This window comes from Atta colombica, unplaced genomic scaffold (assembly GCF_001594045.1).
Source record: "Atta colombica isolate Treedump-2 unplaced genomic scaffold, Acol1.0 scaffold207, whole genome shotgun sequence".
Classification (NCBI taxonomy): Eukaryota; Metazoa; Arthropoda; class Insecta; order Hymenoptera; family Formicidae; genus Atta; species Atta colombica.
The window spans coordinates 2,153,318-2,167,902 of record NW_017259302.1 but is presented as its reverse complement, the minus strand read 5'-3'; the positions used below and the strand labels follow the sequence as shown (position 1 = coordinate 2,167,902).

At 38.2% G+C, this 14,585-nt stretch overlaps 1 protein-coding gene across 1 annotated transcript in view; it reads left to right on the top strand.

Annotated features, from left to right (window-relative positions):
- The first annotated feature begins 1,576 nt into the window (after window positions 1-1,576).
- The window catches only part of LOC108687553, a 43,265-nt gene continuing 30,256 nt past the window's right edge, over window positions 1,577-14,585 (top strand). The window contains exon 1 of the mRNA XM_018193384.1: window positions 1,577-5,373. Within this exon, the coding sequence (XP_018048873.1) occupies window positions 2,350-5,373 (3,024 nt within the window). The 5' untranslated portion in view covers window positions 1,577-2,349. The remainder of the gene's footprint in view (window positions 5,374-14,585) is intronic.

Here is a 14,585-nt window from a genome sequence, read left to right as displayed (position 1 = left end):
GTCATGTTTGCGCATATGCAAGGTAGCATATCCTAGATCTCTCGAGAAACTTGCGAGAAATAATGCGGTCGCGTCATTACGAAGTCCTTCGTCATGCAAGAAAACGAAGAAACAACCTAAACAACCATGACGGTTCTCTTAACGAAGGTTTTTTTAAAAGTGTAACTAGTGCTGAGAAATGCAACCCTTCTCTCTCTCTCTCTCTCTCTCTCTCTCTCTCTCTCTCTCTCTCTCTCTCTCTCTCTCTTACTGAACTGTATGTATATAACATTTATTTTTGTACGGAACGTATGAATTTCTAAGTTTTCAGTTACTTTTCACAGAGACTATACACATAATCCTTAACACCCACAGTGTTAAATTCATACTCATACTTCTTAGAGTACAGGTTCAAACTACAATGACTTGCTCGTTATGAGACAGTTCCGCATATCGCGGATTTCCGGGTCATCGCACATAAGTATTAAGTATCTTAATACAGAAATTTGCACGCATATATTATAGGACGTATATCCAAATATTCGCGCATGATAACTTTTAACAATTTAATAATAATTAATAAAGTTATTATCACGCCCTAATTTAAACAACAATCGATGATAGAGAGAATCTGACATAACAGAAATGATACACTCATTTGTCAAACAAGATAAATCGTATCAAAAGCCTTTATCAATCGATCATTTGCTAATACCCTGAACATCTCATTTAACGTAAACATAGTGTTTGCGGATTATCGAGGACGATCCATTTCGCATACAACACCGTGGGATAATAACGGATCAGCCCTTAAAACCGCGGCGTGTCCCCGCCGTTGCCAACCCTAACGCTTCGATTTTTTGTGTTCGCGCGTCATGTGCCCGATGCAAGCGCCTTCGCCGCTTGTTAGAGTGACATTACGGAGTAGAGTCGAACGCGGCGGGAGAGCGTCAAAGAGGAAGCAAACGAGCGAGCGAGAGAGAGAGAAAGAGAGAGAGAAAGTGAGAAAGAGAGGAAAGAGGGAAAAAGGCAGTGTAAGAAAGGAGGGGTGATTTGGCGCGCGCGTTCCAACGCCAGCGCACACAATGCCTTGCGCATGCATACAACACAAACACGCATCGAAGTGAAAAGAGAGAGAAAGGCAGGCTATTGGCCGGCGCGAGAGAGAGGCGATCGTCGACGATCGACGGCGGCGGGAATCGCGGGGTAGCAGATGGAAGCGCGAGACTGCGAGCTGCGAGACAGGCGCGTTTCGCCTTTCGACTCGGCCGAGGGGTTTCGGTATACGTATATAATACGGGCTAAGCGGACGCACGCACACGCGCGCGCTCGCGCACGCGAGAACGGCAGGCTTCGAGAGATACTTTCGATTTCGTCGAGTGGGCCGGCTCTCGCGGTGCCGCCAGCCGTCGACCGCCGTGGCCCGCCGCACTCCAGGAGTCCAGGAGGCGGACATCGACTGTGATGCCAGTCATCGCGCGTTAGAGCGACGGCGCGTATTTATCGCAGTTCTCGTGACAGTCGTGACACTTGGCCGCGCGCTTGCAGCGACGACGTGACGACGGGATTCGCGATTATCGTCGATTGTCGTCGCAGTGCCGTGCGCGTGTGCGACGCGTGTTCTGATTTGTTCCGTGACACAGGTGTGGTTTTTCCACCCGTTCAATCATTTCAATCGCTCGCGGCAACGCGGTGCAGACCGATCAAGAACGATCGCGAGAGCGGCAGGTGGACGCGCGTGGTTAAACGCTTTTGCGAAACAGAAAAGTGCCGCTCTTTCGGTGGGAGCGGGATAGCAACTGATAGCGACAGGCAGAGAGAGAGAGAGAGAGAGAGAGAGAGAGAGAGAGAGAGAGAGAAAAGAGAATGGAAAGGCGATTGATTTTCGCGTAGTGTCCAACGCTCCGGAGAGCCCTTTCTTACTGCGATCAATCGAAAGGCATACTGGATCTGGATCAATAGAATCCGCGAAAGCATGTAAACATCCGCTCGGACGATACGACCAGAGACACGGACGAAGCAACGAACGTACTTTCGTCTCTCTCTCACAAAACCGTGTGTTCGCGCGCGTGCTCGACCGTATGTCGGCAGTCATCGATTTTCCGGCGATCGTGTGTGGCCGGTACGACTCGTCGCCGGTAAGAATCTTCAAGTACGAGAGTATGAAGAGGTGGAGCTTTCACGCAGTCAAGAAAACCGCGTAAGAACGACGTACGTTGTTAACGTACGTATGTGCGTACGCGCGTACGTCGCGGTGTTCTGTGGTGTCGCGAGAACAAGAGAAAGAGAGAAAGCCCGGTGGTGAAAGAAGGATCGAGCGACAGAAAGAGTAAGAGAGAGTTACTTGAATACTGACGGCGCGCGTTCAACATGGCTACCGCCGGCAGCAACGCAACGACGAGCGCCGGCAACGAGGCGAGCGGCACCAGCAACGTACCGCAATGGAAGCGCGATCTGATACAGCGTCGCCGTCAGCAGAGCAAGGTCCTCGCGAACAACGGCGCGAGCGTCAAGTTGTGTAGCGCAGTGATAGGCACATCGTCGTCATCGTCGGTAACGTCGGCGAACGCGACGACGCCCGACGGAAGCGTCGGCGGCGTCGTCGCCACCGAACAGAGCACAGCGACGGAGCATCACGCGCTTCGTACGGCGCGCTTAACAGCGACCAACGAGGATACCACGGCTCCTGGTGGTAATAGTGGTGCATTGCTTTCCTCCCCCTCCTCTTATCCCGCGAGAAGGCCGCCGTCCGGTGGCGCCACCAACGCCGTCGCTGTCGCCGGCGGAGCAACGGTGGCGGCAACGGCCGTCGACTTTGCCTCACCATTACCAGTCGCGTACAACATGCGTCTCGAGGTGGATTTGTCGCTCTGCTCGGACGCGGAGGATGTGAACGGCGCGCCGGCTAAATTCGTGGAAATTTCTTCGGAACGAAAATTGTCGGATTACAACATCGGCGAGGAAAACGAGGACGCGATCTCGAGAACGGCGGATGGCAAACCGTTGAGAGCGAGGATGAACGAAGGAAACGAGAGCAACGAGTCATCGCAGCACGACGATGAGATTCGCGCCGTCTTGACCGGAAGATGCGATAAGGAAATGTTCCATGGTGGAAACTTTAGAGTACTGAAAAGTTTGCGCGTCGCACGACCAAGTCGTGCTTCCAGCGAGGAAGCGGAGAGCGACAGTTCCGAGGAGCTGCAATATGGACCAGGGATCGTCAACAAGCTTAAGTGCAAATACCTTAACCTCACTCTGCGCGAGACGAACAAGAGCCGCGCGTCGGTGCAACGGTTTCGGCGCGCAGCCAGCCTCGAGGATTTGTTGGACCGAGACGATGAGGAGTCCAGTCACGAAAAGATCACTACCAGCAGGAAGTATGTGAAGCGAAGCGGCGGTGGCGTCGTTGCCGCCGCCGCCGTCGCCGCCGTTGCTTCCAAGACCGACAGGTACCGGAACGCCTCTCGGGGCAACGACTCGATGAAGCGGGCACGCAGCGTCGAGACATTGATGAGATACAATAGCGTGACGGTTGACGAGGCGACGACTGCACGTCAGGTTCTGGTTACTCGACCGGTGACGAACGGCGTTCGCCAAGAACCGGTTAACGACCACATCATTCTCGTCGATCGTACGTCCGTGAAGATCGAGAGCCGCCTGTGTGAGCTTGATCGACCCAAACCAATCAACAAGCCCAAGAGGATCAAACCGGTACTAGCGGAAACGGAGCGACCGCCACCGGATCTAGTCAAGACCACGATGAGAATCTTCGAGAGCTCCGCGAGGAAGCTGAAGCCCAAGGGCGAAGTCGCCGCGAAGATCGCTACCTTCAAGACCATCAACGACACGTTCAAAGCACAAACGCAGACGCAGAAGAAGCTGGCACAGAAGCCACCATTGCAGCCGAAACCTTTCATCAATGGCGGTGCTCGTTCCGCCGGTGGCATCGGTTCCCCGAAAAAAATCGTGCTACCACACAAGCCGACCGCCGAACTGATCGAGACGCAGGATGGCAAGGAAGAGTATCATATAGACGGCGTCATCACGGAATCAATCGTGCAATCGGTATCCTCGGTAGTGAGCAAGTTTCAGCAGATCGAAAAGTCACATTCGCCTTCTCCGTCGCCGGAACCCTCGAGCTACAAGCTGAAATTCTCTCCAGCGAACAGCCCGGAACCGCCACAGACGTGCAAATCGAAGTCCGCTACTCTGGAAATCACTATCAAATCACCGCCTGTCACGCCAGTGCTCTCGCCGAGGATCTTGTCGCCTAGACTTCCAAGCTCGCCGTCACCGGTCAAGGATATCAGGCAGGGCATGCAGAGTCCCTCCTCTCCCATTAAGGACTTGATCCGCATTCAAATCCCAAGTCCACTTCACAAACCGCCACTATCACCGAGCCCCAAAGGAGAACCCTTGAAGACGGAGACGGAATCCAAAGTTATTCGTCCGCAAATCGAAGAGATTCCTAGAACGAATGCCGAAAATCCCAAGCAAGCACACTTTCCAGAATCGTCCATCAATGTGGAATGGAAAGAGGATGCGAAATCGAGCCGCGTCGCGTTCAATGATGGAGAAAAGAACGTCGACGAGGAGATTGTTGATGGTCCGAAAACCATCTCCAAGATCGCCTTGGACAACATCGGCAAGGCAGGAACGATAATGCAATTTAATTTTGGCGACAAGTCTACGAGCGATAAGAGTTATTTACCGGGTACGAAGCAGAATGGTCAAAAATCGACGGATGAACCGATGCCAGAAGAAGATTATTGCGTAAAGATGGAGTGTAAGAACAAGGTAGGTGCACCTTCCAATATTATGACCTCCAAAGTATCGTCGAGATTGCAAGAAAGGCTCGAGCCTGAGGAGGAGAGCGACGACAAGGATATCGAGGAGAAGCTGATTGTACCGGAGAATAAACCCATCGGCGCCATTTGTAGCTTGGGCTTAATCAAAATCGCGACAACAGCGACGACGACATCACCGTCGGCGACATATTCGCAGAGCAATAACGAGACGAAGACGATACGATGCCAGCAGAAAAGCGAGTTCTCGCCGCCGCAGAAGCAGATCGGCATCATACGGCCGCTTGTCTCTACGAAGGCACAACATCCACAGCAGAATCTGAGCAATCGTGAGCTCGAGAAGAACCTGATCAATCGAGTCAAGAGCATCGAACAGCCCACCAAAGTGGTGGTGAGTCTGAAGAGCGCCGATGAGATACAACCCACAAAGAAGACGAGTGCTGGAGGTGGCGGCGGCGGTCTCTGGGACACGAAACCATGGAATCAGCAGAACAACACGATGGTATTTAACTTCAGTAATCGAAAGGACGTGCCAGATTACATAGAGAATGACGGCCTCATCATTAGGAGAAAGCGGGATAAGCCGAAGGTGAGTCTTCAATGCAATTCTCTTTTTAGAAATGCAAAAAGTATCAGGAACTCATTCAAACTATGACGTCGCAATTATGAACAGTAATTGACATTATATTTACTGCGAAAAGACTTGGTTTTTTTGCGGTAAAATTTTATTACAATATTTGTTTATTGAAATCGTTTAAATGAGAGAAGTGTTTCAAATGTTTATAAAGCTATCTTTTTATTTAAAATGTAGCATGTAACTTTTTTTTTTTTTTTTTAATAAGTGAATAAAGTTTGAATTGATATTTATGAAAATGTCTGTAAATATAAATATCTCATTAAGCAAAAGATTATGATAGTGAATGAACAACTACAATATTTATAAATAATATTCATCTATAGATATTTAGTTATAGATATTTAGTTTTTAATGTGTAAAAATTATATACTACAGACATAATGCCATTTTTTTATATTATATATCATTATTATGTTATATTTACTAATCGATTTAATAATTTAGTAATAAAATTAGCCTCAATAATACAATATTGAATAAAGCTGATATTAAAATTGCATTTTATCTCTTTGTTATTTTTAACAATTTAACTTTGTAAGAAAAACATGTGTCAAATGAAACAGATGTTCCATAAACCAAATTAGTATAAGCTAACAAAATACAATAGCGCAAGTAATTTACCGTAAAGAGATACTTACAAATTTTTTGCTCTCATTTAACTTCTTGCCTCTATGTAAGAGTAGGCATTCATTAAACTAAATTTTCATTAAATATCACGTTGCACCACGGGAAAAGATGCAATGATCGATATAGTTCAATGGTATCCTGGTACCGGCAACTTTCTTTTCGCGTAAAATAATTTGATTATTTTACTTTTTCTTTAATACACTGCGCCAGATAGAATGTTATTGAATGTGAATGATAGTGTCGTTCGACAGAGACGATGTTTGTACTTATAAAACGTTTATATATAACGTTTATATATATATTTATATATTATATCTAGTGGAATTTTAATTCTAAATATATTATTTAATTCTAAATATATTATAATATATCTAAATATATTCTATATTTCAAACACGTTTTACTTCGTGTATACTGGGTGTCTACTTTTACCAATCATTGTTTTTTATTCTGAATTCTGGAATTCTATTTTTCTGTAATATGATTGTCAAATCCAATATAATTTTTAATTGTCAATATAAATTTGTAATTTATAGATATGACAAAACTAGAGGCTTTTCATAAATTAAAAAAATGTTATAAACACAAATGATTCATAATGCTGCATTATTCATTAGTTTTTGAATAAATTGATAGAGAATTTTAATAACTTGCAGTCACGAAGATATTCATTGAGTGTTAGTTGTGTGAAATAATCGTCTTCAAATTAATCAAGAAACGTGACTGAAAGGAAACGCGAGAAAATTACGTGACATCCTGTATACTCTGTGACTTGTTTGTCCTCGATTTTGCGTCTCGCTTCCACTCACTCCACGCATATCGCTAATAAACTATGAGAATCCTCGTTAAACCGTTGTACGACATATGTAACGGTTGTCGCATGTCCTAAACCGAACATTGGCCGTTCAGACGAGTATACTGATTTAATTGTTGCCGTTGCAAGCACCTCGAAACACTTGTCAATCAAATCAAGACTCTAGCGGACGATATTGAATCTGTCACGATAGTTGTGACAAACAATCTTCTTATTTTATGCTGCTTACTCATAAGTCGATGAAACACGAGCAACAGTTTACGAAATGAAATCTGTTTATTTACATTTCGTTTTATCATCCGGCAATGCTTGGGAAAGTAACACCATTACACGCAGATTACAATAAACAAAATTTGTGTCATATGAAAATTATCTACATTAAATTTATTTCATTATACTTTGATTATAATTATAACAAATATTTTTTTAATTTGAATTAGATTAAAAGATAAAATTTTAGAAATAATATTTTTCATATTCTGATTTTTTACATATATAATAATTATATTATGAATCGTATTTTTATAAGACGACGCGAAAAGATAAATAAACAAATTTGAATTTATATAGAATTATTACAGAATTAATTTTGATCTTAACGTACGTGGCGACAATCAACTTTTATGTCATTGACAATAAGAAATATTTAATAGGCACAAACCCAGTAAACCCACTCGAGTGTTGTTGTGTAAGCTCAGATGATTTACTCAGATATAAATGAACATTGTATTCGCCTTCAATAACCGTACTAACTACGAAATTAGGAGGAATTATTATTGTGAAGGCTGCGCAAAGTAAAACGTTCCGAAACTGCGCGGCGCTTTCTAAAGCGTTCGACGTTCGACAGTAAAGTCTCTCTCGCTCGGACGCCACATACTCATTTCCAGTCTTCTCGTAAAACGCATCATCGCGTTCTCGCGGTGAAGCGAAGTGAAACTGAAGACGTCCGACATTCAGCAGAAAATGGGAGAAATTAGGCACACGATTCGCGCGATTTATCCGAGAGACGATAGTTACTTTCTCATATTAGATAATCCGGAAATGGGAATCAGCGTTGAATGGTGATTATTCCTGATGATAATCATGGATCCCCTTAATTTACGTTCTTAATGCGTATCTAGAACGAGATGCTTACGTGCTCAACGGTCGTGTCTCACGCAAATCTAATACATTGCGATATATTTCATTTTGTACCGTTTAATAGCGATTAATTCGGAAATGTATTCTGATTTTCGTCGCGCCGAAAAGTTTACATTGAGAAAAATATTTTGGTACGTATAACTTTTTTTTGTTCATATGTAACTGTAACAAAAACTTTCTTATTTTTTCATTAAATTAAAATTAAAATTTAGTTATTCTAACCAAATTTTGTTAAATTGGTTGTATTGTTCTTATCGAAATTTGATCAGAATAACCAAATTTTGATTAGAAAACACAATTTTTTAAGTGAAAAAGTAAAAAAGTGTTTGTTAGAGTCGCATATCAACAAAATAATTATACGTTTTTTCCAGTATATGAATTCTTCAGTAATATGGTAACACCAGTTCAATCTTTTTTTTACAGACAAACACATTGTCAAATACATTTACATTGCAAAATATTGCACGTCTATTCCGAATAAACCTTTGTTGTCGGCGAAGTGAGTTTCGCAGAATAATGACGAAAGTGATTTCGTCAATAATTTTTTCGATAAAGCTGTGGTATCGCTTGCCACTTGTTGATTCTTCGTTTTGTCTTTAATCATAAATATATCTTTTTATTGACATTTTACACAGGATTTTAAATATTGCTTGTATTATGTGTAGCAAAACTAGGCCTAATTTTCAAAATATTATTTTTATTGTTCTATTTTTTTCAATGAATTAGAAGATAACTTGACTTTTATTTAAAATTTAAATCTGTTCCGTTTATCTATAATGAAATAAATACAATATTGTCTATTTTCATTTTAATACTATTTAGTAAAATATTTAGATAATTCGTTTAATTAAATATAGATTGAAATATAGAACGTGTGCATGATTTAATTATATAGGAAATCTGATGGTACTTTCTCCTAATTATGATACTACGAAGAAACGATTTTTCTAAAGTATCTAAAAATTTAGCTAAATACAGATCTAAAAATAATTTTATTGGACCATTAAAATAATTATATAGGAAACTCCGGGACTCAAACATGACCAATGCTGCAAAAAGTTTTGATATTCTAATAACCAGTTTAGTTTAAAATTATTTTCAGATCTGTATCTAGTCTTAGATACTTCAGCAGAACAGTTCTTTCCATGTAGAGATTAAATTATATATTTTTAAAATAAATTATTATGTAAATATTGAAATTTTGACCAATTGAGAGAATTTTCAGAGTGGACTAAAATATATGTGGTACAGTAAAGATGAAAGTAATTTTATCCTTTAAAATAAATCGAAATAATAAATTTTCTTTGATAAATTGTTTTTCTATGAGTCTTTATTTAAAAAAACAACTGAAAAACAATCGAATACGTGTGTTATATTTAATCGAAATTATATCTTGTTGATAAAAATTTACGATTAACATCTAAGTACGCATGCGATAATAGACGTCATCTCCTAATAGTAAATAAATCGGGCATCGCCTGTAAAAGAAAAGACTGTAGTTCAAAATAAATTTGTTTATTTCAAAGCATACTCTGCTATTTTTACGTTCAGCTTATAATAAATAATAATTCATTTCATAAATAAATATTTAGTAATAAGATTGCAATAAAAATATAGTTACAGTAGAAGCAGTCTTTATTATTTTAACAGCGCGTGATTGTGACAAGTTAGAATTATGGCCAAATCTCCCAGATACGATTCGCATTATTTAGTATTCATTTATGAAATGATATCTCTGCCTTATCTAATAAGCGCGCAATGATATTCTTGTGAACAATATTGCGGACAAAGGAAAATGTACACAAAGTACGATCGCCGCTTAGCAGAAGCTACGAGTGCTTCCTCGTGCCGTGAATTGCGCATAATTTTCATATTTTATTCACGAAATTGCTTCTACTCTATCTAATCGATCTAACGGTGCGTTTGCAAATGTTGGAAAAGAATAAGTATCGCCGCCCACGAGACGGACGCTGAATAAAAGCGATCGCTTAACGAACTAGAAACTGGAACGCACGTCAAGGTGGCGTAATCTCTTTCATCAAGTTCCACGTTCCACGAAGTTTCGAGTGGAGGATCGCGAAGAATGCGCGTTGTTTATGCGGTGTTCGGTGTCAAGTGCAAAAAAAAAACAAGTTTTAAGCTTTATTGTCAACGGCAATGCATTGATAAAATCAATGCATGAGATACAGTAAAAGACGACTCATATTAAAATCGATTGATAACGTTATCGCTCTTTATTAAGTGACACTTTATTAAGTGACTTTAAAAACTTTATCATTTTCATGATGTAATAGATTATGCAATGATAAGCTTACTACGTGTTGAGAAAATTTATAGTCGTCTCTGCATCTAAAGTTTGATGATCAAGAGGAAAGCCGCTCGATCAACTTTAAAAATCGCACAAATGAAATAGGAATTTTTAATGCAATCTTATCATGAAGTTGGACAATGGATAAAAAAAGAAAAGCTTATATGTTTCAATTATCTTTATTATATCTATATAATTTTTAGCATTGATTTTATGTATAATACATAACTACTTCTTTTATAAGAATGCAGAGACAAGGTATTTCAATTTAATAACATTATGACGTTCTTTTTTTTTACACAAACATCATGTTACAATTTTCTTCACCTAAATAGAAACATATCATTAAAGAGACATGTGATTAGATTTGATCGTCAATGTCCGAAGGGATAATTATATGGCTTCAATGACTTCGTACATCACAACAAATCCAGTTTTGCAAATCGTAAGATTGATGTATTGAAGCGCCGTTCATAAGCAGCACATAGTAATATTTTTGCGACAAGCTAACTCGATTTGCGGCTCGTTGACAAGAGCGTGTGATAACTGATAGCGGATATCGTGGAGTTCACTTATACACGAACAAATTATAATCATCAGCATTTTCTAGAGCTGAAGCTTACTCGGTAAATCTATGCAATAATTAAATACGGATTAAACCGGAGCCACGTAAATTGCACATTGTAACGGCATGATGTCAAGAAATAGATGCAAGATTCATCTACGCGCGGGACGCGCGTGTAATAAATAATAATCAATTTGAAAAAAAGCACTTTTATCAAAAATCATCAAGGATCGTCAAGAATATTATTTCAAAATGAACAACTTTTTGTATCTCTTTATTAATGCTGTCTCGATAAAAATAGATTTCGATAATCTATATTTAACGTATAGAAATTTCCGAAATATTTTACGATGCTTCGGTTGATAGTAATAGAATGTATGAATAATATAGTTATAAATTAAGTGAAATAAAGTATTTTTACGAAGGAATATAAAGAGAAATTATATTTAGATATGCAATGAAAAGTTTTACATTTAACATGAATATAAATGTGGAAAAATTATTCTTTGCATTTATGCATAGATTTGTGTATCAGTATAGATTATTACTAAACATATCAGATATTGCGATTACTTAATGCAATTAATTTAATTGGATTATATCATATTCAGTCGTTGAACGTGCTAATTAACCTTTACAATTCTACGATAAATTGCATAATCTCGATCATTATATCCGCGTAAATTATGACGCATATAAGTAAAACGTGATGTGTAATGTGTTTCTCACATGAAAATATTACGAGTTTCAAGGTGGTAATGAATAATAATTAATTAGTCATTTTATATTTTCTTTCTAGAAAGTTATTATTGTTTAGTAAGAACTTAAACTTTATTGTGTCTAACCGTAGAAAGTATAAACTTAACAATTTGCAATTGTCATAAATTTGGAGTTTTATTATTGCATTACTATTATTTTGTGTTATTCAAATAATATTACTTGTGAAAATTAGTATTAATGTAATGCTAAAAATTTCCTAATTTTTTTATTTAACTTAGAAAATGTTTTCATTCCATACTATGTTTATTTAAACTCGCCCTGATTAAAACTGAGGAACAAAAATCAGAAGGTAATTTACTTGTGTTTTTTTCCTTCTTTATTTTGCATTTCTCAGACTAGAACGTCGTAGAGTAAGTCTAATAAGACGTATGATACACAAAGAGTAATTAGCCAACGTAATTAGTCAATCGTGCGTCATTGCAAGACTGTTATGGCAAACGCGCATACAGTGTGTGTAACGTATATCATCCGTATGGTATGCATAATTATTAACTGGGACATTCAAAGGAATTTAAACAAAGCCGACGACACCGATCAGCGTATATACATATGTCAGCTGACTATCATCCGGTCGAACGTTAGTGCAACGTCCTGTTTAAAACCGCCGTGATAAGCCATATCCTCCTTCCGTCGGCGTCCTTTCATTGGCTTTCCTCCTTTTTCATTATATAGATATAATTTCTCGTTCTTCTTTTGGAAGGAAACTGAGAAGCGATACGCAATATCGCCGTTTTTACGTTGCACCTAAATAAATACAAATAAGAAGTTGCTTGATATCGTGGAATAAAAACGTTTACAAGTTGTTTTTGTTTAATATTATTAACATTTTCCTATAGTATCCTTAAAATTCTTCAAAGCGAAAGTGCCATGCCATTGTTTCTTGTCTGTTAATTAAGCTGAGTAAGAATGAAGAAAGAGATATTTTTTATACGCGATGCTCATTAAATTTAACAGTGAAAGTGCTTTTTATCCGAGCCATTCATATTTTTTAATTGTGTTGATGAAAGAGTCAAAGAAAAAAATATTAGAATAATTAACTAGAATATTGAAGATAACTATAAAGTTATAAATACATGAATTTTAATGGAAAATTTTGTAAAATGATCATTAAAATATTATTTAATTAATTGATAATCAATCAATGAAAAAATAATATTTTAAAATTCAAAAGTAACAAAATCTATTTTGCATCATAAATTAATAAAATTTAAACGTACGTAATAACATACATGGTTTAATTAATCTGTGATGTTCAAGATGTTAATGCTTAAAATAAGAAAGATTATAAACATTGAAGCAAACATTAATGATTAATAAATGAATAGATATATTTTTAAAGATTTTTCTCTAATAAGAACGTTACGTTTAAAGATAAAATATACAAAATTATTGAAAAAGTGCAGAAAGAGAATTAAAACATATTGAAAATGACAGACAGATAAAGTTATTAATTTAAGAGAAATTAAATAAAGCTTTCAATTTTTCTACTACAATCTAATTTCTTGCGCGTTATTCGCGTATTAATGAACTTGTAGAACGGAAGTAATCACTTTTCTTCTTTCGTAAATCATTGATTTTATCGGGTCATTCTGGTGTATTCATGGGAGCGTTTAATAACTCATTTGTGCGAACCGTAGCAAATTCAGTCGAGCAACGAAAACGAGCACTCTCGATTGAGCTTCTGGCGATCGCTTATATTTTTCTTAACTCTATTCATGACAACAAAATTGCAAACAAGCCTCACCTATGGTGACGTAAAGCGACTGTATGTAATGTATCATTGCACTTACATATGATGTTATAAGTTTTATCATTGTATAAATACAGTTCACTCGAGGCTACATTTATGAGTCATGTTGTTGATTTATCGAATGGGAAAATTTAAGAACTCATCGCAAAATGATACTGTTATTAAATATCGGCAATGTGTTCACGCTAGTCATACATTCCTTCTTTTATCTTATTTATTATTTTTTTTATTATATAATCTTGAATTATATGCGTAAATAACGAAGACAATAAAAACAACTTGGGAGAAAATGAAAAAATTGTATTTAAATATGAAAATCAAGTATACGTATAGGCTGAAGTTTTAACGATGATATATGTGTTGCTGGTTTTCATTGACTACTATCTTATATACTTCTTATTGGCTAAGATGGCAATTGAGTTCGAAGAGAGGATATCCTTGACATCCTCTTATTCGGTAATTATTACGGTATCTTATAATTCCACGTCTATTTTCTCTACTTTTAAGTTCGTTTAAAGCGCATGTTCGCGCGAAAGGATGAAATGTGTTACGGTGCGTCTAATAATTTCAGCCGTTAAAATCAATTTTAATCTTATCGTTCAATTGATATAACTTGTCACGCCTATTGACGAATTCTGATTATGTTGCTATTTTTGTATCGGTATAATTTCCTTTTAACATTGTTCTTCAATTAAAGCAGTTATGTCTTTATTATTTATTATTAAAATTGATCCGTGTCACTTTATTAGTAGAAATTAAATCGATATTTGATTTTTGTTTACTGCATCGCTCCGAGAGAAATAATTATGGACAAATTTACTGATCGACAAATAACTCTCTGGCTTCGAGAAGTCTAGCGAGATGATCTTCGATCATCAGCGCAGTAGAGATCGGACGAGATAGAAAAGAGTAGAAAAGAGAGGGAGAAACTCGTAGATCAGTAACATTCCACGACATAATACGCGGATCTCTTCTCATATATGGTCGTCCTAGAGTAGCAACCGGGACACCCAGTAGAAGAGCAGACAAAGTCCGTTAGCATCCTTCAGGTACGTTTCTTCGCTTGGCCTTCTAAGGAACATCACATCACGCTTGAACGAACGTTTTGCAATCGCGTTTGCAGCCGCTATCGTACCGGCACGCAACATACATTACAGCGGACACGACTTTGTTTTTATAT